At 51.2% G+C, this 22,506-nt stretch overlaps 2 protein-coding genes across 2 annotated transcripts; both read right to left on the bottom strand.

Annotated features, from left to right (window-relative positions):
• Positions 1-2,956: 2,956 nt before the first annotated feature.
• MCM2 (minichromosome maintenance complex component 2) lies at positions 2,957-14,513 on the bottom strand. The gene is made up of 16 exons (XM_042880450.1): positions 14,459-14,513; positions 13,841-14,028; positions 13,137-13,312; positions 12,542-12,805; positions 11,323-11,542; positions 10,819-11,026; positions 10,197-10,331; positions 9,799-9,990; positions 8,604-8,697; positions 7,726-7,976; positions 7,357-7,483; positions 7,042-7,154; positions 6,679-6,921; positions 5,727-5,909; positions 4,603-4,758; positions 2,957-4,007 (listed from the first exon to the last, which is right to left on the bottom strand). Exons 1-16 carry the CDS (start codon positions 14,462-14,464, stop codon positions 3,897-3,899), a joined length of 2,667 nt encoding a protein of 888 aa, XP_042736384.1. The 5' UTR covers positions 14,465-14,513; the 3' UTR covers positions 2,957-3,896.
• Positions 14,514-16,860: 2,347 nt separating this feature from the next.
• LOC122184979 lies at positions 16,861-22,432 on the bottom strand. The gene is given in 10 exon segments (XM_042880406.1): positions 16,861-17,576; positions 17,675-17,793; positions 17,945-18,058; positions 18,277-18,462; positions 18,464-18,637; positions 18,834-18,958; positions 19,215-19,313; positions 19,405-19,496; positions 19,819-19,934; positions 22,417-22,432. Coding segments are annotated over 10 exon segments (1,746 nt in total). The 5' UTR covers positions 22,422-22,432.
• Between the last annotated feature and the right edge of the window lie 74 nt (positions 22,433-22,506).

Raw genomic sequence — 22,506 nt, 5'->3', positions numbered from 1 at the left:
CCCAAGAGGTAGCATTCTACTTGCTGTAACTAACTGTAGATATAGAACTTCCATATACATATTCCCATACTGTTTTAATTGGTCTGCAATTGCTCGCTGGAATTCACCTGATCGGTTCAGCTGCGGTCAACAAAGACAGAGCCATAAGCACACAAAATGGCCCTCCGGGTTCAACTGCAGCTGGTTGGTCTGCTCTAGGGCAAGGTAACACTATCCAATACTGCCACTTCATCTTGAGCACTGTTGTGCTGCAAAAGTTCTTCACAACCAGCTTCTAATCAGCTCTACATAAGCACACAGGAGATAGACAAACCAAGTTCCAGCCAGTATCTGCTATGAGAGAAATTGAAATAATGCTGGTCCAGAAATGATGCACACACTATTTTTCCCAAGTGGCTATGGCATTAATTTGGGGAAGAAAAACACAGTGTAGTGGAGGTATAATTTTCTGTACTTGGAAGGCATCTGCCATTTGACAAACAGACTCACAGATGCTAGCACACAGGATGCAACCTGGGACCTGCAAATGTAGCATAGTTGTTTATGATCACAGTAAAGGCAGAACGTCCCAAGATTCTAAACCTTTTTAGTAAGCAGGAAAGGGCTTGCAAGGAGGCAGCAGGATTTCCATTTCCCCTCTTTTTCCATCTCCCATACCCTAACAAGTTAGCTGGCTACCTGAAGGGCCCTGCAGATACAGTGTATGTATTTGTATATAGCACAGAACCACAGAATATCCTGAGTCTCAAGGGACCACAGGGACCAGGCTTACACTCCATCTAGGCAGAAAGCTCCAAGCTGGGCGGGGGACAAACGGATTTGTATGAGATGCAGAGCCATGCTGTTTTCTCAGGAGTATGTACACAGCATGTTCAAATTGAACTGGATCAGGATCTGGCCCATTGTGCCCTTTTCAAATCAAGATGTTCTTCCAAGCCTATCTGACTAGAAGGGATGCTGCCTGGCATCACAGAGCTCTGCCTGCCTTGTAGAGAGCAAGCCCATCACCTTTCTGTCTGTGCCCAGGAACAAACTGCTGTGGACCAACCTCACCTCCCCAAAACATTGCTTTTGCCCCAGGTGCTCAGAGGCAGTGCACAGCATTCAAATCTCAGCAGTGAGAAGTGCTCAAGACTGACTAAACTCAGGGTTGTCTGGGGAGCAACTCCTTGTTTCATGTGTGGCTTGGCTAGCTGATCTTCAGAGCCCTACAGCAAAATCCTCGCTATACTCAGCTGGAACATGGTCCCTGGCAAGGCAGCCCCTGCTCAAAGCAGCATCTATTTTCACCCATCTACACCCCCATCCAGACCAGACACCTGATGCTGTCAACAGCCAAAATTTGCTCCAGGGAACCTGAAAAGCTCAGTGGCTGTGAGAGGAGGAACATGCCTTCAGACTGGCATTAACACTCCACTGAGCGGCTCATGTCAACATCGGCAAGGGCACAGCTGCAAGAATTCATTGCTCTGCTGGATGCTGGCAACACAAGGTGCAAAGGCATAACTGTCTCCATAGTGAGGATTCAAGATGAGGCAGTGAAGTGACAAACAAGTGACTCCAACAGTGGCATCCTTCTGTTGCCACCGATCACAACATGCACCAAGTGAGGTAGGGCAGAGGACGGGAGGCTGGGGTAGGTGAAATCAGGAGCTCCATTCTGTTCCCTGTATTGCTTCACAGGTTACAGTAACATGCTTGCCCATGTGTGCACTGTCTGGCTCACTCCCTGCACAGCATTAAAGAAGCATTTTGTATTTATCCATGCGATACAAAAACTCTCTCTCCTTCCCCACTCAATCTTCATCCCGTGACACCAGTTCAGTTGTTTGACAAGCTTGTTGCACCCCCTATTACTGCTGGGTTTCCTATCTCAAGGCTAGCACTTGCCCAAAGAGCTGGGCATAGCTCGAAGTTGCTCTCCCCCAGGACTGCCTCTGTGCCTGGCCTCTGGCATTAGATAAGGTGCTAACAGAGCTGTGCCCAGAGCTTAGGAGCTACTGTGGCTCTCAGCAAGACCTTACTCCATGGCTCAGGCACACAGGAGCGCTGCTGTCCCCACAACAGATCTGACACACACTCACATTCAGAGAGCAATGGGCAAGATCAGGCATGGAGAGCATGCCAGGAAAGTGACTCTGAAGGCTGCCTGCAGAAAGCCCTAGTAGACAGAGACCCAGTGGGAAGGGAAAAAGCCAGCCAAAACAGTTAAACAAATACACAGGAGGGAGCTGGCAGACAGAAAAGGCAACACACTGAGCCAGTTTCAGGCTGAGAGTCATGTGCTAGGCCCCCAGCAGGGTTCAAGCTCCTGAATAACAACCCGGCTGAGAGGGGACACACACACATATCACCATGACAAAACTCCACAATGCTGGCAGCTAGGGACATGTCTGCTTGGCCAACACAGAATTGCAGAAGGCGGTTTACAAATTCTCCTGAGCAAAGGCAGGAGGAGGCTGGAGATGCTGTACAGTCCCCACATCCAACCAGAAAAAGCACATTCACTTCAGTAAGCCCTGGAGGAGTTTTACTGCTTCTCCTAGACTGGCAACCCCAAGTGCCAGCCAAGGTGGCAGATAAGTGCTGTTCTAGAACAGTCTCAAGGTGACAGTAACATTTAAGGGACAGAGTTCCACATGGGGATCAAAGCCCCAAGCTGGAGCTGGGTGGGAATGGCAGCACTCATGACTGCACTGCACGCAATCACGTCTTGGTATCTACCCCCAAGGAGGACATGCAATACTTGAAACCACTTCAGGCAGGACTTATATCCCTCTATTTGCACAAGCAGTGTCCACTAACTTGAAGACCAAACATAGGATGCATGCACCCAGGCCATAAAACACCAGCAAACTGCTAAGCAGCTGGTGCAGTTTCAGGTTGTTCAGCTATGCTCTTCCTCCCCACCATAACTGCAGGAATTTAAAAATAAAAAGTGAAGAAAATACGAAAGTATTGGAAAACAAATTGTATTAAAATGCACACGGTAAGAAAATTGCATGTGAATTATCAGCCCAACTTGCCCTCCCTTAACATCTCCAGCTCAGGGCTTCTCTCTGTTGCTACTCTTCAAAGCAGCAATCTCAGTAAAAGGATATGAGGTGCTGTTCAGTTCAGGTGCCAGCACTTGGATAGAGCTGTAAATTCACATCAGCTGACAGCTGTGCAGAGCTATCACCCACTGAGTCAGGGGAAGCCCCTTCCCTGAGGCTTCTGGACACTGCCCCTGCATGTTTTGAAGACACTTCCACTGCCTATTCAGGTCACCCCTAATATTAGAACTGGTCAAGTTTTATTTTATTTCTTACCTTCTTCTGCCCCTTCCCTTTCACTTGCAGAAACCAAGCAGGTCAGCCCATGTGGGCACCTGGGGAAATGTCAAGTGTCAGGTGCAAAGGCCTAGAGCTGAGCAGCTGGCTTGTTCACAGAGAGTTGAAAGCAGTTTCAATTATCACCCAGCAGGCTGCAGAGTCACCAGAGATAGGAAAAAAGAATCCCTGAAGGTGCTTGCAATCCAAGGGGCACAGATAAGGCAGACAAATGCCTTTCAAATGCTCCTACTCACCCCCTCCTGCAGATGAGCTCTTAACAACTAGGGATAAATAATCAGCAAACATACCATCTATGTGGCCAGCAATTCTCTCCCTGTTGGGCTCAGCTACAAAACAGAACAGCAAACAAAACTGCTAAACAGAATTGGCTGGGCATTTAACTACTTAACTCTGTTCTATTTACAACATCTTCAGCAGCTCAGCAGTTCCTTAATCCATAAGGCACAAAGCAAGCAAGAGAACATGTAGCTTAGTCCCTCTGGACAGTGAGCTCTGTAGTGCAGCCAGGTGGCCAGAAGCACAAAAGGTTCATCTTGCACATGGTGGGCTCTGCTGCCAGCCTCAGAACTGCTGGACGATCAGCTTCCGCTTCACATCACGGCTGAACCTGTTCATCTTGAACACCTCGCTGTCATAGAAGGCAGAGAGGTTGTGGATGTTGATCTGCCGGGCCTGGGAAGCAAAGAGAGCAGGGGGAGAGGTAAATGCTTATTCAGAAAAATAAGCACCATGTGGTTTTCCATAGTAGAGGGCACGCAAAATTTGTCAGTCAGCAATCTCTGCTCAGCAGGAACCAGAACTGCAGTACCAGGGGAGACTGCAGGTCAAGAGAATAGAGCATTGGCAGAGCTCAGCTGAGTGAAGAGAGGATGCTGGCTCAGCATCTGCCTGCTCTCAGCTCGTCCTTTTACTTCCACTAGAGGAAAAGCATATTCATTAAACCTAGCTATTATCCCAGAGCTCCCAATCCTCATATATGAGAAGCAGTTTTGTAGGATCTCTGGCAGAGTGTGGTCAGGATTTACCATGTCAACCTCAAAGCTTTATGGGAGTGCACAAGGACTGAGAAGGAAGAATATGGTACTCCCAGGCAAGACAGGAGTAGAGGCAAATGAAACAGTCCTGGTTCTGGGGTGAATTCAGTAACACCAGGTTTTCCTGGTACACTGACTTGGGAAGATACACACCATGAAAACACCTCAGTTTGAGGTTGCTAACACAAAGCAGGAACCAACCTTACAGAAGGCTTATTAGGATAAGCTCATACCTTATCCACCAGATCCTTCTCCGGGACTTCTATGGTGTCTTGCTGGGCCCCGTAGCGGTTTCTCTGGTACATCACCTGCTCTGCAACCAGCTGCTTCAGGATGAACAGCAGCAGCTCATTGTTGTCTCGCTTGAAGGAAAGGTAGCGGGAGAATGTCTGGGAAGGAGAATGAGACAAACCAAGAGGGTCAGGAACCCAATGCCACACTGCGGGTCTCCTGTGCCTGAAACCAACCAACCCTTCTCCCACACAGCACAAGGGGAACCAAATGACACCACTGTCACCTGCACTCTTAGTGTCTCCTATGGGATTTCAGCCTTGCCAAGCTGCCACCTGCACATGGAGTAACAACACAGCCCTGTATTATCCAAGGCACTTCTGCCAGCTGCTGACACCCATACAAAATCTCTGGAGAGACCTCAGCAGCAGCCCTGAAGCCTCCCAGGGGCTAATAGGGCACCACTATGGAGGTTTGCTGCCCTTGAGGAAGGGTAGGGCAGTATCCCTTAGTCCAGACTGCCTTGTGCCCTGCAGACTTGCACGTCTGGCTGACAATTTGCAGCAAAAGAGAGAGGCCACGAGTCACCCAGACTGAGGGCAGGCACTCTGTGGATGGATGCCAGGCTGTGGCTGGCCAAGAGCTGTTCAGAGCCAGGTCCTGCTGCTCAAAGGGCAGCCTCTCACTGAACTGCGGTGTGAGCTGCACTGGTGTAATCCATCCCCTGAGAAGTTCTAGAAAAACTGCAGAGAGACTGCCACTGGCTGTGGCAGTAGTGGAAGCACTGGGCCAAAACAGGAGAAAAAGTGGCAAAATAAGAGAAACACAGCAGTGTTCTGGATACAGAGGCTTGGGACACATCTGTTCTCACTGTTATCTCAGCCCTGACAGAACACCACTGCCAAGAGAGCCCTTACATGCCCCACTACAGACTAGCAAAAGGCAGTTATGCAGCAGCACCTTCAGACTCGCAGTTCTCCATTTGCACAGGCATGACACCTGTTTGTGCGGGACAGACCCCGACAGAGCCTGCAGGATCCTCTTCCCACAGCCAGGGCAAACAAGAGGGCAGCACCCCAACCCTGAGGGTCAGGGCAGAGCAGCTCTCAGCTCAGCCAGTACCCACCTTGCGCATGCTCCGCATGACACTGAACTTCTGCGTGTCGATGAAACTCTCCAGCATCACCCGGATGGCCATGTTGACATCATCCTCCACCACATAATCTCTCAAGTGCATACGGGCATGAGCCTCAGCCATCCGGATCATGGACTCAATGTGCCGCACTGTGATGGGGATGCTGCCAGTTGCCTAAGGAGGGAGAGGAAGGAGAAACCCCTTAGTGAAGGATAGAAGACACGGGGTGGTTTCTGTGTCGGGACCTGCTTCGCACTCCAGGAGATGGCACTTGGACCAGAAGACTGTGTAAAGCTAAGTAGGCTCTGCCATCTGCTGGCATGTCCTGCACAGTGTGGTACAGACTCTAATACTTAACATTTTAATTTGGTAGAAAACGAGGGAATGCTCCATGAGATCCCTCTTTGACAGCACTTATTGCCTTTCCAGGAAACAGCAATCCTCAGTTACCTTCAGCAAGCATTACATGGAGAAACAAAAATGTTAGAGAAAAACATTTCCCAAACTCACAAAGTCTGATCTCAAGAAAATTCCACACAATTGGAGAGGATGAAACCAGCCTGAGAAATCCCAGATAAAAGAGGATACTTCTACAGAGAACAGCTCCTTATAACACAGCAAGAGCACATGGGTGAACGCAAACATTTCCTGTGGGCCTGCCAGACTGGGCAAAAAGACAACAAAAAGACTCTGCTCTGGCAGACCCCAGTATGTATGTCCAGTCCATCACACTATGTATTATCTACAAGCAAGATCCTGCATCTAATTGAAGAATCATCTGTTCAGCTAGATACTGTAGAATCGACCTCTCTCTCATAAAAAAGCAGCACAGACTCTTGTGACATGAATAGCTAGAATGTGTCAACCTGTGCTGGAGCAGTCACAGGCCGATTTGCAGTCTGGATACACACTTACTCCCCCGTTCTTTCCTCAGTATTCTCACCATAGACTCTTTCCTCAGGTCACTGTACATCCGGGCCACCTTGTCCTGGTCCATCTGGTTGAGTTTGGGGTGGACCTTCTCTTTGGCATAGACGATGTATTTTCTCAGAACCTCCTGAGGAATGGGTTCCACCCCGTATGTATTGGGAAGAATAACCTCACTGGCATCTCCATTCACTGCCTCCTTACTACCTGGGTGGTGCTTGACATGGCTGCCAACAACAAACCGGGCAAGCATTTCGTCCTACAAGAGAGCAGTGTAATAACAGAACTGAAGACACTCAGTAGACAGCAGAACTCTGCAAGCAGCTGCAGCTGAGCATCCTAACAGCCTAGTGCAGACACACTGACAGCATGATTTTACCTGCACAGGGTCCACTGTGTCTCTCACCACACATAGGATATCGAATCGAGAGATGATGGGCTCTGTCAGGTCTACATTCTCTGAGAAAGTCAGCGATGGATCGTATCGACCACCTGGAGCAGAGACAAACCTCAACATCAGCCACAGGATTCAGGGCTGAAGCTTTGAGGTAAACATCAATCTCCTTCACAGAGAGACTTTACTGCTCGCTTGATTTGTGTTACAGACTGGTGAGAAGGGAAGCTGCGCTACAGTTCTCGAGACAACAGGACTGATGCTGGAGACATGAGTATTCCTGCAGCTCTCAGCACTTACCTATGGGATTAGCAGCAGCAATAACAGTGCAGCGAGCCTGTAACGAGGTGACAATGCCTGCTTTGGAGATGGAAATACTTTGCTGTTCCATGGCTTCGTGTATGCTGGTCCTGTCCTGGTCGTTCATCTACAAGAAAGCAAAGATGATTAAGTCAACACTGCCCAGTGCACCAAGGGGAATTAGCTTGCACAGGGTGCTCTGAAGAGACAGCAAACTGTACCATGCAGACCAGCAACGGCCTAAACAAACTGCAGGAAGCCCAGTCTGCTGGCCAATGGCACCCCAACTTATCTCATGTCCTCATCACAGAGGTTACGGCCAACCCCTCCACAGCTCAGCCTTCCCAAAGAGATGCAGCTGGAACTCACCTTGTCAAATTCATCAATCAGGCAGACACCTCTGTCAGCCAGCACGAGGGCTCCTGCTTCCAAAGTCCACTCTTTGCTGACCGGGTGCCTCTGAACATAAGCTGTGAGGCCCACAGCAGAAGCACCCTGGCCAGTGGTGAAGATGGCCCTGCTGGACACCTTCTCTATGTACTTAAGAAACTGTGACTTCGCAGTACCAGGGTCTCCGCACAGAAGCACGTTGATGTCCCCACGGACTTTGTGTTTGCCACCTACAACAGTAATGGGAGAGACACACAGGCAGCTGAGTCCTCTGTGCACCACTTGATAGCAACCCTACCCTGAACACCACAAAGCTGAAGGGAAGGCAGAGTATGCAGAGAAACCACTGTACAGGACAATTGAGGGGAAGATCAGATATAGCCACTGTCATATTTTGTTATGGTTTAGAACACTGAGAAGAACCAAAAGTACTGAAGGATCAAATACAGCAGTGCATAAGAACTGGGAACAAAGCAGAGCTTCTTCCTTTCCACTGCAACTGCAGCTTTTTAAATTGAGTGTAAAAAAAGCATTTCTAACCCTGCTGAATGCATTCTTTTAAGATGACAACAAATCAGGACACCAACAGATTGAACCTTTAAAGGGGCATCAAATATGACTTCCTAGAGGAAGAGGGATAAAAACATGCCTAGGCTTGCAGCAGGAGCTGTTTTCAGTCTTAGCATTTCTACTCTCACACCAATTTTCGGTGTGATAGAACAGCCGCTTCAGTCAGATTTCCTCAGTCTGCCCACTTGCCTGTCACCAAGACACACAGACAACTCTGACCACTCACTGCAACAGCACCGACAAACCCAGATCCGCTGAATCAGCCCTGCACAACACATTACACTCACCTGGGTTTTTGGGCTCTCCACCAAATAAGGCTAAAGCCAAACCCCTCTTGATATCTTCATGTCCATAAATAGATGGGGCAATGCTGGCAAAAATCTGAAGGGAAATGCAGAGAGTTACCTAGGGAGTAACGTTTCCCTGTCTGGGCAGAAAAGGGTGTGAAAAACAGCTTGGATTTATCCATGGTTGCCAATACTATAGAGCTGCCTTTAAAGAGCCTTATTGTCTCTGCTGAGGAAGATTTTTCAAAAGTAACCATCAACCCAGAGTCACAAAGTTGTTTAAAAGAAAAAAAAAAGAAAGCCATTGGATCACAGGAGACTGTATAGTTTGGTGCTAGAAGCAGCAGCCACAGCCTCTAAATTCCAGCTGCACACCACAGTGGCTGTTATCACCTACTGCAAAGCTGGAGACCTTGATTCAGTTTGAGACCTACTCACTGCACGTGATAGTCACTGGATGGGCTGTGTTACACATGAATCATAGTCAAATATGATGAACAATAGGCTTATTTTCTCATGGGTATTCTGAAAATAGCCTGACACAGGAGACTACTGATTTTAAAACAGCTCTGACTTAAATGGAGCTACTCTACGCACCAGAAACAACACAGTCAATATTAAAAACTGCAACCAAGGCAACAGAGTGAAGTCTCAACATTGGAGAGTTTAAACTCAACTCAAGTGAGGTTTAATATGCACCAGTCCAGAAGCCTTCTTTAAAGTACCATATTCAGGTCTCAGCATGTGGAGACAGACAAAGCTAAGACCTCCAGCATGGTTTAGCTAGGTAATAACATCCAAGAGGATCAATTCTGCAAGCACTGGCCCCTCAGCGTACCTCCTCACAATTTGCTTTCAGGATATAGCAAGAGAAACTAATGATCAAATACAAGCAGTGCCTGAGCAACTCTCACTCGTCTTCCAGCCCTGTGGCTATGTGGAGCCGCAGAGAAAGAAGGGGAGAAACAGAAAATTTGATCTCCAGAAGGGCAGGGAAAGTGTCATATTTGCATCTCTCATGGTAACTCATGCTAATCAACAGCTAAGAGATGACCAGAAGAGCACCCAGGGAACTGAGATTTCTGAAAGTCCCTCCACCCAGTGTTCAGCTAGCTGACATCTCACATCACTTTCTGATCCAGCTGCCAGATGATGGCTGGCTCTCAGCAGAAGGGTGTATTAGTGACAGACCCACCTTCTCCCCAATTTGCTCATCCTTGGACAGAGCCACAAGCATTTTCACATCCTCATCAGTCAGCTCCCCGACAGCCAGCTTGTTGTCCTTCTTGGCAATGTGGTTGGCCAGGATCACAGTCGCAAACACTGGGAACCCGTTGGCAGTGTTCAGGGAGCCATCATAGTTGTTGTGATAGATCCCTGTGAGCTCCTGGGAAGCAGGAGATGGTCTGTCAGTGCGTGCACAGCCTCAAACAGCCCCCTCTTTCCATTTTAAGATATCAGTCTTGTAAACAGTTGCCCAAATGCATCTGAAGAAGATCTTCCTTCCTTCTCCTCTGATAGCATTACTGACGTCCACCTTGATGTTATTGTCAGAGAGTTTACAAATGCTCTGTGCTCACTCCATGTACTTACAATCTCATCCCCTGGCTTGCAGCTGTCAACCAGATCAGCAAGGAGAATGGCATCCTTGGAGCGGGGCAGCCTGCCAGCAGCTACCTTCCCAGGGCTCTCCTGGATTTTGATGCGCTGATAGTTCTGATAGACTGTCTGCAATAGGAAAACAAAAGTTAACCAGCATTTCTGGATGGCACTGGCACTATCACTCTTAAAAGGCACCTTACTGGAAAAAAGTCTATTCAAAGATTTACTTTATTTCAGCTAGAAAACTATAGGAGGATGGAGGTTGACAGGAGCAATTCCAGACTGTGATAGACAGCAATGATGGCAAATCTTTTTTCCATATCTGATCACAGAGCTTCAGCTTCTGTGGTGTTTGTCCAACCTGGATCAGTTCCTGGGAGAAAGACGTTCCACTCACAATAGTTGAAAACACCAAAGCAAAGAATAAAAGCCAGATGCTCCACATCAGGGATTTTGCTACAGTCTTCTAGTTTCCTTAGTTGGTAGATCTGACTGAAATACTGACCTAACTAGGAAAGGAGGACAGCTGGACAGCTTCTGTCCAGCCTGGGCGGAACCAGCAGCCTGCTACATTTGTGTAATTAAGCAGCTCCCAGACACCCACATCTCTTACCTCTTCCATGTTGATTTCAAAGGGACCAAGAGATTGACACTCTGGGCAGGAACCGGGTTTCACCTCCTGGTTCTGGGACTGGAAAAAGGGTCCCAAGATGAATCTGCACTTGGTGCAGTTGTACTTGACCATGCTCAGCTGAGGCAGGACCCCTGTGCAACTTGTCACCACTCCGCTGGTCCGGATCAACTGGTTCAAGTGTAGTTGCCTAAAGAAAGGGAGATACTGAATGTCTGCAGGGCACAGAAAGAACACCACTCTGCAGACATTTCTGCTTGAAGGCACATCTACCATAGGCATTCTGAAAAACAATTACTGGTAGGAAGATCAAGGTTTGTGTTTTCCCTTAGGGGACATTGGAAGTTCATCCTTAATCAGACTCTTTTTCTAAGTTTAGCAGTTCCGTTGGGTTTATCTGGAACTGCAGTTTAGACTAGTTCTCTCCTTAGCACCCCAAAGCCTGCTGTAGGTCCTACAGCCACTGCTGGTAGTTCTGCTGCTTACCTGAGCGACCGCAACTCTTCCACCAGAGGGAGGTGGGAGATACGAACATGGATCTCTTGAGCAATACGATCGTACTTGGGGTACATGGCCAACACCACTTCCTTGGCTGCTTCATCAAAGATCTTCAGCATTTCTGCTGGGGCCTCAGGTAGAAAGTAGGCAAGGACATGCTCCTGGGCAGCCAGATCCTCGTAGTTCACCACTAGACTCTCTCTGTTCTCTTAAGAAAAAGAAGGGGAGCATTTCATTTTCAACCTGCTCACTTCTCAAGCAGCCTGTAAAAGATATCCAGTACACACAAGCTGGTTTCCTGCAAGCTGCAGCTTGTACGTGTCTGCACCTCTCCTGAGAAACGTGGAGGTCACCAACTTAAAAACAGCTGGAGAAGTCCATTAAAGTAATTTTTCTAACTATTTATTTCCATCAGTACTCATTCTGATTATTTCTCTCCAGTTCTGTAGGTATTTCTCAGGCTCAGTGTTCCTGAGACTTGAAAGCCTCAGCCCAACAAACTACTCTCACACAGACTCCAGGAAACAGAAGTTAATAGCAGTGCTAATAGCCAGCACTGAATGGCTGGCAAAAATATTCTGCCTCTGCTGTTCCTGAAGAGGAGGAAAACAAATGCTTTTATTTTCTAACTGTGTAACACCAACCAGGATCCAGTACTCAATCTTCTGATTCAGCATAAGTAAGAAATATGAACAACTGCAGTTACAGAAGTTGTTCTTAGATGTAACAATTCCAGTTTTTAAAAATTTTCACTGATGGTTTCTGTCAATGATTGCTTCTGTCAGTGAGTAGTCAAACACAGTGCTGCAACACAGACATGATCCTCAAAGTCACACTGTATATTTGTGGCCCCTCACTGGACAACCCAGTTTTCAGTGTGAGAAAGTAACTGTCACAGACAGCAAGTAATTGTTGTCTCTTTCAGACCACAAGCACGCAGCCCACTGTCTGCTGCTACTTTTTGCCAGGATTTCTAGGATATGAATATTAATGAGTAGCAGATACGAGGGGCCTTCTAATTAGTCAGACAGATCAAAGAAGGCAGTCATGATGTTTCCATTGTTCATTTATCTCCGCTAGCATCAGTTTCTTGAAGTGCTGACTTGGTGTCTGGGACAAACAGGACAGGCAGAAAAAAATCCACCTGTTGGCTGAATCACTGCAAAGTACCACAGTCCACATAAAGAGGGTTATCACCCAGCTGTACCTTTGCACATGTCGCTGATCCTCTCCTTGAAGACGTTGTGCCCATGGTCATCCACATGGGTCTTCAAGAAGTTCTTGAAGCGGTGGTAGATCTCAAGCCGGGGAGCCGCCATGGAAACCCACTCCCTCACTGAATGCCCTTTCATGTCTTCCAGATTTTCGATGCTCTCGATCATGTCTTCATCCTCCTCCTCTATGCCATCAGCAGCCCGTTCTGCCAGCCGCCTCTTCCGTGAAGGACGGTCTTCATCTTCATCGTCGCTGTCTATGGGTTGGGAAGACAAATCAGTCAGAGTTGAGTTTCCCATTCTCCCTCTTTGGAATGGTCATGGATGAACTGCAATGGGCTGAGGAAGCAAAGAGGTTGGCACTTACAAACCAAAAACTACCCCAGGCCCAGCCAAACTCTAGTTCAGCTCCAGCCTAATTTCTGCACCTTCCACAGTAGCTGAAGTCTTTAAAGGGGAAGATTTGTAATCAACAGCACTCAAACATGTCCATTAACATACCAAGGAAGCAAGTCCAAACAACATACTTTTAAGTGCATCAAAGACCCTCCCACCCAGCCCACAGAAGCCTCTGTCATCTCCACCTACCATAGAGCAGCCCCCTCCTCATGCGGCCCATGCCCTGCTCCAGCTCACGGTCCCGCTGCCTCATCACTCTCTCTGCAGCTTCCCGCTGGCTGGCAGTCAGCTCCTCCACATCTTCATCATCCAAGGCCAGGCCCTCTGCCTCGTAGACATCCAGCTCTGGAATGGGCCGGTAGTCCCTAGGGCACACACAGAGCATTGAAACAATCTCCAGAAGGCATTTATCCAGCTTCCCTTGGCTATCAGTGAGTCAGGACAGATGATCTGCATCAGACAGAGCCCATGGGACAGGAAGGAGCAAGGGGAGATGCCCTGCAGTATGAAAGGCTCCAACACCAGGATTACAAACGCCAGCACTCAAGTCTCTGTATTGTACAGTTCTCTGGCTAGTTGGCAGGTCTGGCTGAGTAGCAAAGCATTAACATTCAAGAGCAAGGAGCTGGGCTCGATGCGCATCCTATACCTCAAGATCCAGGTTTATTGTCCCTAGATCACAATAGCACTTTGCTCCTGGTTTGCGATGTGTTCTGTGCTTCCAGAACTTTACACCATCACACCCTGACTCTTCTTTCCTTACCACCCAACAGCACTTCAGACCCTTCATTAGGCTACCAGCACCCACTGCTGGTCCGCACTGAGAATCCCAATAACAAAACCCCACCTACAAACGCAACTCCCCAGATGCTAGCTCTCAACGGCCTCTTTACCTCTCCATCCCCTCTCCGATGAGCTCTTCTCCTTCTTCCTCCTCTTCGGGGAGCCCTTCGGTGCCCAGGAGCCCTTCGGACTCATCCTCGAAGGGGGGCAGGTCCCTGCCGGGGCTGGACGTGAAGGCATCGCCGCGGCGGGAGCTGCGCACGGGGCTGGTGACCGCCGCCTGCGATTCGGAGGAGTCCTGCAAGGAGGAGGGGGCGGGTGAGGGCGGCTGGGGAGCGGGGCTGCTCCTCCCCGCCACCGGGCCAAGGGGGCTTGGTGCTTCCGGAGGACCGAAGGGGAATGCTGCTCAGCAATGAGTCCTGCTTCCCGAAAGGGGAAAAATTAAAATCGTGAATGTTCCCCACAAACTGCAACGGAAAGACCTGAGAACCAGCTCCGCTGAGCCCGGAACAAAGGAGAAGGTCTCTGAACCGCCCCAATGCTCCCTTCTCCGATACAGGGCCACCGGGAGACTTCTCAAGACAACCGGCAACTCCCGCGCCCCCCGGAATGAATAAATAAATACAAAGAAAAAAAATCAACAAACGCCTCCCAGGACAGGGAGGAATCGAGCTTTGCGTCCCGAGCCCGCCCGCCCTTTCTCCCCAAGCCCCGTTCCGGCCGCTCACCGCCATCGCTGCTTCCTACCCCGCCGGATTCCGCGCGAAAATGCACCACGTGGGCAGTAAAAGCGCGCGAAACCTCATGAATAATGAATATATCTGCCGCTTGCCCCGCCCACCTCGTGAATATGCATGACCAAATTTCCTCCTGCTCGACTAAACCCGCGCTTGGCCGCGGGCAGCGTGGCGAGATCGGGCAAGAGCGGTTTGAGTTGAGTGCTGAGCTTCTCGGAGAGCTGCGTTGGGCAGCTAAACCTATCAGTAAATTGAGGCAGCTGTAAGGACAGGGTTCCTTCTGCTAGGCCCATTGACATGAAGGGTGCGGGTCGGGACTCAGAGGCTCAGCTGTTCCTTGGAAACTACTACAGACACAAATAGTGTCATGACACTGTTTAACAGATCAAATTCTCCACTTCAAAATGCTATTTTTCAACGTAGTTGCAACAATTATCTGTGTGTTCTCCATCAGCAGTGCTGGACAGTCTTCACGCCGCGGTCGTAAAATCCTGCAGCAGCAGGAGTCACTGCTGAACTGTCACTGTCACCACTGCTGAACTGCATGACCCAGTGCCTCACTGTGCTCACTGCTGGCAGAAAGGTTCAACCTCTAGTGCCATCCCACAACATCCCCCTTTGATGCCGTGGGCCAGTATCATCATACAGGAGGAAACGCCTTCAGAGCAGCCTTTGTAACACTGTGCACAGAAGTATGTATCTATTTCAGTCACTGTGGCAACTACTTGAAGGGGCACTATGCATACGTCCTTCAATATCACCTACTGCTACAAGCCTGTGACCAGAAGGGCAGCACAGACACCATGAATAACTAGATGTTCTGGCTGATGCATTCACCCTCTCTTCCCACAGAGCAGCCGGGCCCCAAGGTGTGCACTCAGCACCCACCAACAAACCAAACTGGTGTGATGTTAGCCATACCTGTGCTGAAACTGGAGCAAGGGGCGCAGGGCTAACCTCTGCTGCAGCAAAGAAGGGCGTTTTGATACGCTGGCTAAACGCAGGCTTCTCAACAGCCAAAAACATGCGGCCTTACTTTCCGTTTGGATAAAGGCAACTGAGAAGAGGATTGGAAACCAGGTGTTTACCTGGGATTTCTTGTATATCCTTCAGCGTCCAATACCTTGAGTTGCTTACTGAACAAATTTAATGCGCAAATAACTGACAATAAAATAAAAACATAGACCCCTGTGAAGTACTGTCTGCTGTAAATCCACTGGGGGAGGCTACTGAAATCCCAGAATGATCCAAAGCAGCTGAAACGGTATGGATATCCCTGAAGCCAGAAGCTAAGCCCGCAAGACAAAAGCACTACCTCCTAAAAATGGAAGGTAGGAGAGGAACTCAGCCTCTGACTGGAAGGTTGTGACGCACAGACTGTTATGGGAATGCTGTTCACACTGCTGCACTGCACTTCTGCCAGCCAGAAAGCCTCACTCCACAGAATGTCAGTTGGTTCAGGATCAAAGGGCTACAAGTCCAATTGTGATGGAAGTACATCCCCTTACGGAAAGCCCACATACCCTCCTTTGTGTTGGAGGACAAAAACCCCAAAACTGGAAGGAAAACACCGTGGTGTTGGACTGTGCTCTGCCAGGACTTTAAAAATAGCCCCATCATATTTGGGAACCAGCTTGCTAAGGAACTGGAGGGATGGCAGCACAAACGGCTGGAAGCTACACTGCACCAGTGTGCAGATGAACTTCTTATAGGTGCTGAGTCAAGGGAGGAAATAACACAAGTGACAACAAGTCTCCTGAATTTTCCAAGCTCTGTGGGATGCAGAGTATCAAAGAAGAAAGCACCAATAGCTTGTCAGTTTGTGATTTATGTTGGTTTTACAATCCTTTGGGGATACCAAAGCCTAATGGGTGAGCTCAAGGAGGCTGTATGTCAAATACCAGGAAGAGACCAGTGGGCTATTTCTCTAGACAACTGGACCAAGAAATATAGGGTGGATGTCCTGTTTACAAGCAGTGGCAGCAGACCTGAGGCACTGCCTGAATGCTGGCCCACCCCACAGCCAGCAGTAGCTCTGGGGCTGCCCACATGTCCCAAACACAGCAACATCCCCAAGTTAACAAAAACAACCCCAGAAGGGGCTGCACTTGCCAGCCTGACCTCCACCACGTTGTGCATTGGAAACACTGCACCCTGCTGGTGTCGGAGCCAGAACCCAGCTCAGCCTGAACCAGGCCGTGGGGAGGAAGGAATGGGTTGGCTGCTGGGGGGAAGAGATCCCTGTGGTTGCAGCCCCTAAAGCTGCCCACCTTTGGAAAGGCAGAGAAGAATGAAACCGACAGTGGCATGATGGAACTCTAAGTTTTATTGTGGATGTTTATGGATCTGATGACAGCAAATGGAGCTTTTACACAACTGTTTCTGTTGCATCATTAGGGCCGGCTGTGGATGTGCTGGGCCTGACGTGGTACCCGGGAGCGGTGTCTCCCCCGGGGTGGCCCTCGCCGCCTGGATTGGCTCCTGCGGCGTCTTTGGGGCTGGCTGTGGATCTCTGCAGCCCGATGTTCAAGAGGGGAGCGGCTTCGAGTCCGCGCCCGCCCTGGCTGCCGGGACCGGCTTCCATCAGCCGCTGTGGAATCCCCTGAGGACCGCGGTGCTCTCCGTGTGGTGTAGCTGTGGGTGCAGCTCTTAGCACTTGGTGTTGGTGCCTGTCTGCTCCCACGGCGTGTTTGGTGCTGGCTTGGAGAACCTTGGGCCCGGCGCTGCAACGGAGAGCGGCTTCGTGTCCGGGCCCGCAGTCCCTGTTTGCACCAGCGGTTGTAGCCAAGTTCTGGGGAGTGCCTCGAGGACTCTGATGTGCTACGCCTGGCAGAGTTTAGGGAGCTGCTCCCAGCAATTGGGGCAGCATTACGGCAGCTCCCACGGCATCCTCGGGGCTGATTGTAGGTGTTCTCATCCCGGCGTAAATGCAGGCGGACTCTCCTCCGGCCCGTCCTGTGCTGGCTGGACCAGCTGCTGCTTGCAGGCACATGGGAACAGTCAGCTGACCCTGATGGTGCCTGGCTGGTGGTGCTGGAGCCTTGGGATGGCCCTGGTTCCTGCTGGGCGATGGTGCTGAGTCCAGCACTGTCCAAATTTGTGTTGGAGTCTGCAAGGGGAGGCAGGATGGTGAGCAGGATTGACCTATAGCATTGGGGTGTTACAGGCTTCTATCCCTCGTGGGCCAGAGGGACTTTTGCCTCTTACCGATGCCCTCTCCAGCACAGGTGTTGCACTCCCACTCGGCTGTGCTGTGACTCAGGTAGGAACAGCGCCGATGAGTCCCTTGTGCAGCACAGGAGCTGCAGAGGAGCAGCTCCCAGGGCCTGGGGAAACCAGTGGGTTGTGGCCGTGAGGACAAAGTGATCTGAGCCAGGGAGTGCCCAGCACAGCTCTGGTGCTCAGTCCGTGCTCCCCCAGCCTGTGGTGAAGCTGGGATCCCACGCAGAGCCCCAGAAGGCTGCTGAGGTAACTCACCCTTCTTCCTCTTCCCAATCTCTGCCCTGTGGATTAAGGCAGTCACTGGCATCACAGTGCTGGTACCTAACTCCCAGGGATGCAAAGGCATTGTCGTCCTCCCATGTTGGTCTTCTGCCAGAGGAGAGAGGGAATGCAATGATCACTCACTGCCCCAGGACTAAAACTAATCCATGGCATCCCCCCCGCTCCACTCTATGCCCAGTTTCAGCTTCCCAATGATGCTGAGGCCCGTGTTAAAGGCTGTACAGGGCCAGGCCTGCCAGTGCAGTCCCTTGCCAAGGACAGCTCTTGTGCCATCACATCTCAAGAGCTGGCTGAAAGACACGAACCTGAGTGGGATTCGGATCCCCATGGCGAGCATGTCTGCAATAAAAAAGTCCCTGTCTCTGCAGAGGGAGCACTGGAAGCAGTCAATCCCCGTGCACAGGGCCTGTTCCTGCAGCACAAACACAAGCAACGTGAGTGTGAGCCGGGCCTGGTGCTGCTGAGCACTGACCATTCCCATAGGGCGAGGGGAATGCTCCTACCTGGATGCACGCCCGGTGGAACCAGGCGTGTTGGCAAGACGGGCACACCATGGTGCTGTACGACTTGCTGTCACCTACGGGGTCCATGCAGATAATGCAGGTCGTGTCCTGCTCCGGCACTGCCTCCACTGCCTGCTGCGGGCGGTGCTCACAGCAGAAGGACCTGGGGGGAAGATGGGAGGGATGGGCAAGGTGAGAAGTGCTGAGGGGGGCAGAGGAAAAGGAACGAGCCCCAGGCCTTGGCTCTGGCTGTGTCAGGCTGCTGGGAGGTGTCACAATGCCTTGTGTGTTCCTCGCTTCTTTGGCTGCTGCTGACAGGAGGGGTTGGGGGCTCACAGGCAACACCTGGCAGCCCTTACCTGAACTCTCCAAAGTACTGGGTGATATATTCACCCTCTGAGGCACAGGGGAGATGGAAGCTGCGGTTACAGTCTGGCTCCGTGCAGGTGATGAAGGCCCCCCTCTTGCCACAAATGAAGCAGAGCTGGAAAGAGCAGAGCAGCCCCCATCAGCAGCAGGCTCAGGGCCTACACAGCAGGCCCCGCACCTCTGGAGAGGGCACAGGGTACAGGCAGGGCTGGGTGGCACTCTGCAGAGCTGCCCAGTGAACAGGGCTCATCTGCAAGAGCAGGAATTTCTCCTGGATCTGGTTGGAAGGGCTGGGATTGCTTTCTTTTGACCAGGCTAAGCAAGCAGTGCCTGTCCTGGCACAAAGCTCCCTGTTCTGGTCCAGTGCTCACCTTCTTCTCTGCCTGTCTCACTGTGCTTATCAGGTCGTGTAAATAAAATCTTGCACTGTCGCTATCTGATCCTGGTTGACAAAGATCATTGGAAGCTTTCTGTACAAGAGGAAAGAGCGTGATCTTGTTAGGGCAGAAAGGAGGGAATCACTAGTTGGAGGAAGGTGTCAGGAGCCACGTGGGAACCCACCACACAATACATATGGAAATAGTATCCACTGTGCTCTTCTTTGCACCCAAGGATGCTGGAGTCATCATCCACTCGGCCACACAGCACACATGCTGGAGAAGAGAGAGTAACAGCAGTGAGTGCCTTGAGGGGCCAAGTGCCCCTGGGGGCTCTCCTATGGGCTGCTCTGTGCCAGCTGTGCCAGCTGAGAGGCAGGGCTGGAGGCTGTGGAGGGGAAGGGGCACTGCAGGCCCAGTGGTGCCAGCAGCCAGCCACAGCCCAGCCGTGGCCCTCCTGGCAAGGAGCAGTGGGACCCTGCCCGCGGATGCTGGGGAGCCCCTGTGTGCCTCCGCCTCCCCTCTCCGCCACAGGCAGACCCCCAGCACCCCTCTGCCCAGTGACGGGGAGCTGCGTGCAGGGATACTTTGCTCTCACCTGGCTCCCTCGAGCTGGTGGCCTCCTGCGTCCCCACGCACACTGTGCGTATTGACGGAAACCACTTGCAGAGTCCCTGTCCCATCACTGCTGGGCTTTGTCCTCCGCGTGCCAACCTATGGGAGAAGCGGGATGAGGCTGAGTTCGCAGCTCAGGCCTCCGAGTGCTGGGGAACACTCCTCGCTTGGCAGCCTCAGGCAGCCCCTTCCTCTCTGCTCACCTCACCAGGTTGCACTCAGCTCAGCCTGAGCCCCGCAGCCTTAGCTCAGCTCCACACCCCACGTGTCTCAATGGCTGTTCCGTGCCACCCTCTGTGATGCCATCACACCTCACAGGGGCTGAGGGCACCCAAGCAGGAGGGTGGCAGCTCTTGCAGCCAGCACAGAGTGAGGGGCCGGCTTGATGGTGCTGCTGAAGGCACAGGGTGACACGTCCACCCTCCTGGCCCCACCTGAACGCTGCCGGGCCTGTGGCTCCATCAGTATCCCAGTCAAGCCTTTGCGTGTTTCCATGATGTTCTCGAGGCTTTACTTTTTGGTTGTTCGCTGCTGATTACCTCTGGTTACAATAAATGACTCGATTCACAGAATCACAGAATCTATGGCTGCCAAAGACCTCTAAGGTCACCAAGTCCCACTGCCCAGCTGCCCACGTCCCTCAGTGCCACATCCCCGTGGTTCAGGAACACCTCCACGGACACTGACTCCCCCAGCTCCCGGGCAGTTGTGCCAGTGCCTGACCTCTCTTTCAGCAGAGATGTTCTTCCTGATATCCATCGGGGACCTCCCCTGGCTCAACTTGAGGCCGTTCCCTCTCATCCCATTGCTGCTACCTGGGAGAAGAGGCTGACCCCCACCTCGCTACAACCTCCTTTCAGGGAGTTATACGGAGTGGTAAGGCCTCCCCTGGGCCTCCTCCGGACTCAATAATCCCAGTTCATTCTGCCGATCCTCATGGGACTTTTGTTGCAGACCTTTTCCCGCCCCGTTGCCCTTCCATGGACCCACTGCAGGGCCTCCACGTCTTTCTTGTAGTGAGGGGCCTGGAACAGAATACAGCACTTGAGGTGAGGCCTCACCAGTGCCGTCTACAGGGGCACGATCACCTCCCTGCTCCTGCTGGCTGCAGCATTTCTGCTACAAACCAGGATGCCCTTGGCCTTCTTGGGCACCTGGGCACGGTGCTGCAGTGCTGTGGTGCTGCCTGGAGTTATTGTGGCCAAAGAGCAGCAGCCAGCACTTGGTCTCCTTGGGCCTGATCCAGTTGTGCTCAGCCCATCCATGCAGCCATCCCGACCCCCCTGTAGGGCCCTCAAACAGATCAGAGCTTCTTCCCCACAGCCAACAGCCCAGACTCCTCTGGAGCACCACTCGCATCTTTTCCTCATCATTTGTATTTTGTGTTAGCAAATTCTTATCATCAGCATGTGGGTATTGAATAACTAGAAATTTAGGTAGGTCGCTCCAAAAATAATGCCTCCCCTATTTACTTCCTGACAGCTACCCTGTGTCCTGTGCGAGGGTGTCCCTGTGTCCTTCCCGGGGGTGAATGCAGCTGGATTCCAAAGTCCTGACTGTCAAAGCATATCACCAGGATTTCGCAAAGTGGTGGAGGAGCACTGGGGACTGAGCTCCCCTCCTCATAGAGAGGGCAGACACTGGAGTACAGACCATTGCATGCCCTGTGGTGCAAAATTAAGGCTTGCAGTAGGCATCAGCAGGTTAGCAGAGGGGCTTTGAAACAATGTGTGCACATCTGTAGTCCCTCTGCAGCTGTATAGCCACACAGTTTACGATGGGAACTAATATTCTGTCCAGTGGGCTGATAAGCTGAAAAGTATTTTAGAGAGACAGGTGTCATATAAGAATGGAATTTGGTGACAGTAGAGCATAATACTATCTTGGAAACCACACCTGCAGTCAGGTGAGGCTTTGGTGCCAAAAGACAACAGTGCAACGAGGGGACAGCCCTCCCCGGGGCCCTCAGGGTTCCACCAAGTCTGTTAAGTATCACCCTTTGTCTTGCTTCCACCTGTGACACAGCAGGGACCCACCAAGCAAGCCCTGCCACCTTTACGCACAGGGCTGCAGAGATGGCACAGAACATTCTTCTGTTTGAGAGGCACCTTTTACATCTGCTGGGCTGCACCCTCAGAGAAGTCAGGTGGAATGAACAGGTGAACTGGGAAGCAAAACCTTTCCTCCTGACAAAGCCATGCAGGAGGCCATTATGTGCCATGAGCTAAAACCTGGGGGTAGAGGCAAGAAGACATAACTCCCATTGCTGGAGATATTTTAGCCAGAACATTCTGCTTCTTCTTGAGCAGAGGTGCCCCTGCTGTAACTCAGAGATGTTGTACCTGCCGACTGTCAGAGCACAGACCTGCCAACAGCCAGCACTAAAACTTCACAACAGGTCATTAAGTCATTAACATGAGCAATGACAAAAGGGAAGGGACATAGCAGGGTCATGCCGAGGGCCGGCTTCTCCAGGCATTGTTCTAACAGCATGGCACAAGCACAAAGCCTCAGCTCCATTGGAACAACATGCCAAGGCCGACCCCAAGCAGGCAGCCCCACACCTCGCGCAGCACTATACCCCATCGCGCAGAGGGCCGCTCTGCACCGCGAGCCCTTAAATGGCGGCCGCCCGCCGCCGAGCCCCGCCTCCCGCCGCTTCCCATAGGCC

This window comes from Lagopus leucura, unplaced genomic scaffold (assembly GCF_019238085.1).
Source record: "Lagopus leucura isolate 7727_CA_CO unplaced genomic scaffold, USGS_WTPT01 Super-Scaffold_100026, whole genome shotgun sequence".
Lineage (NCBI taxonomy): Eukaryota > Metazoa > Chordata > Aves > Galliformes > Phasianidae > Lagopus > Lagopus leucura.
Note: the sequence above shows the minus strand (reverse complement) of the source record. Positions and strands in the feature narration are given on the sequence as shown.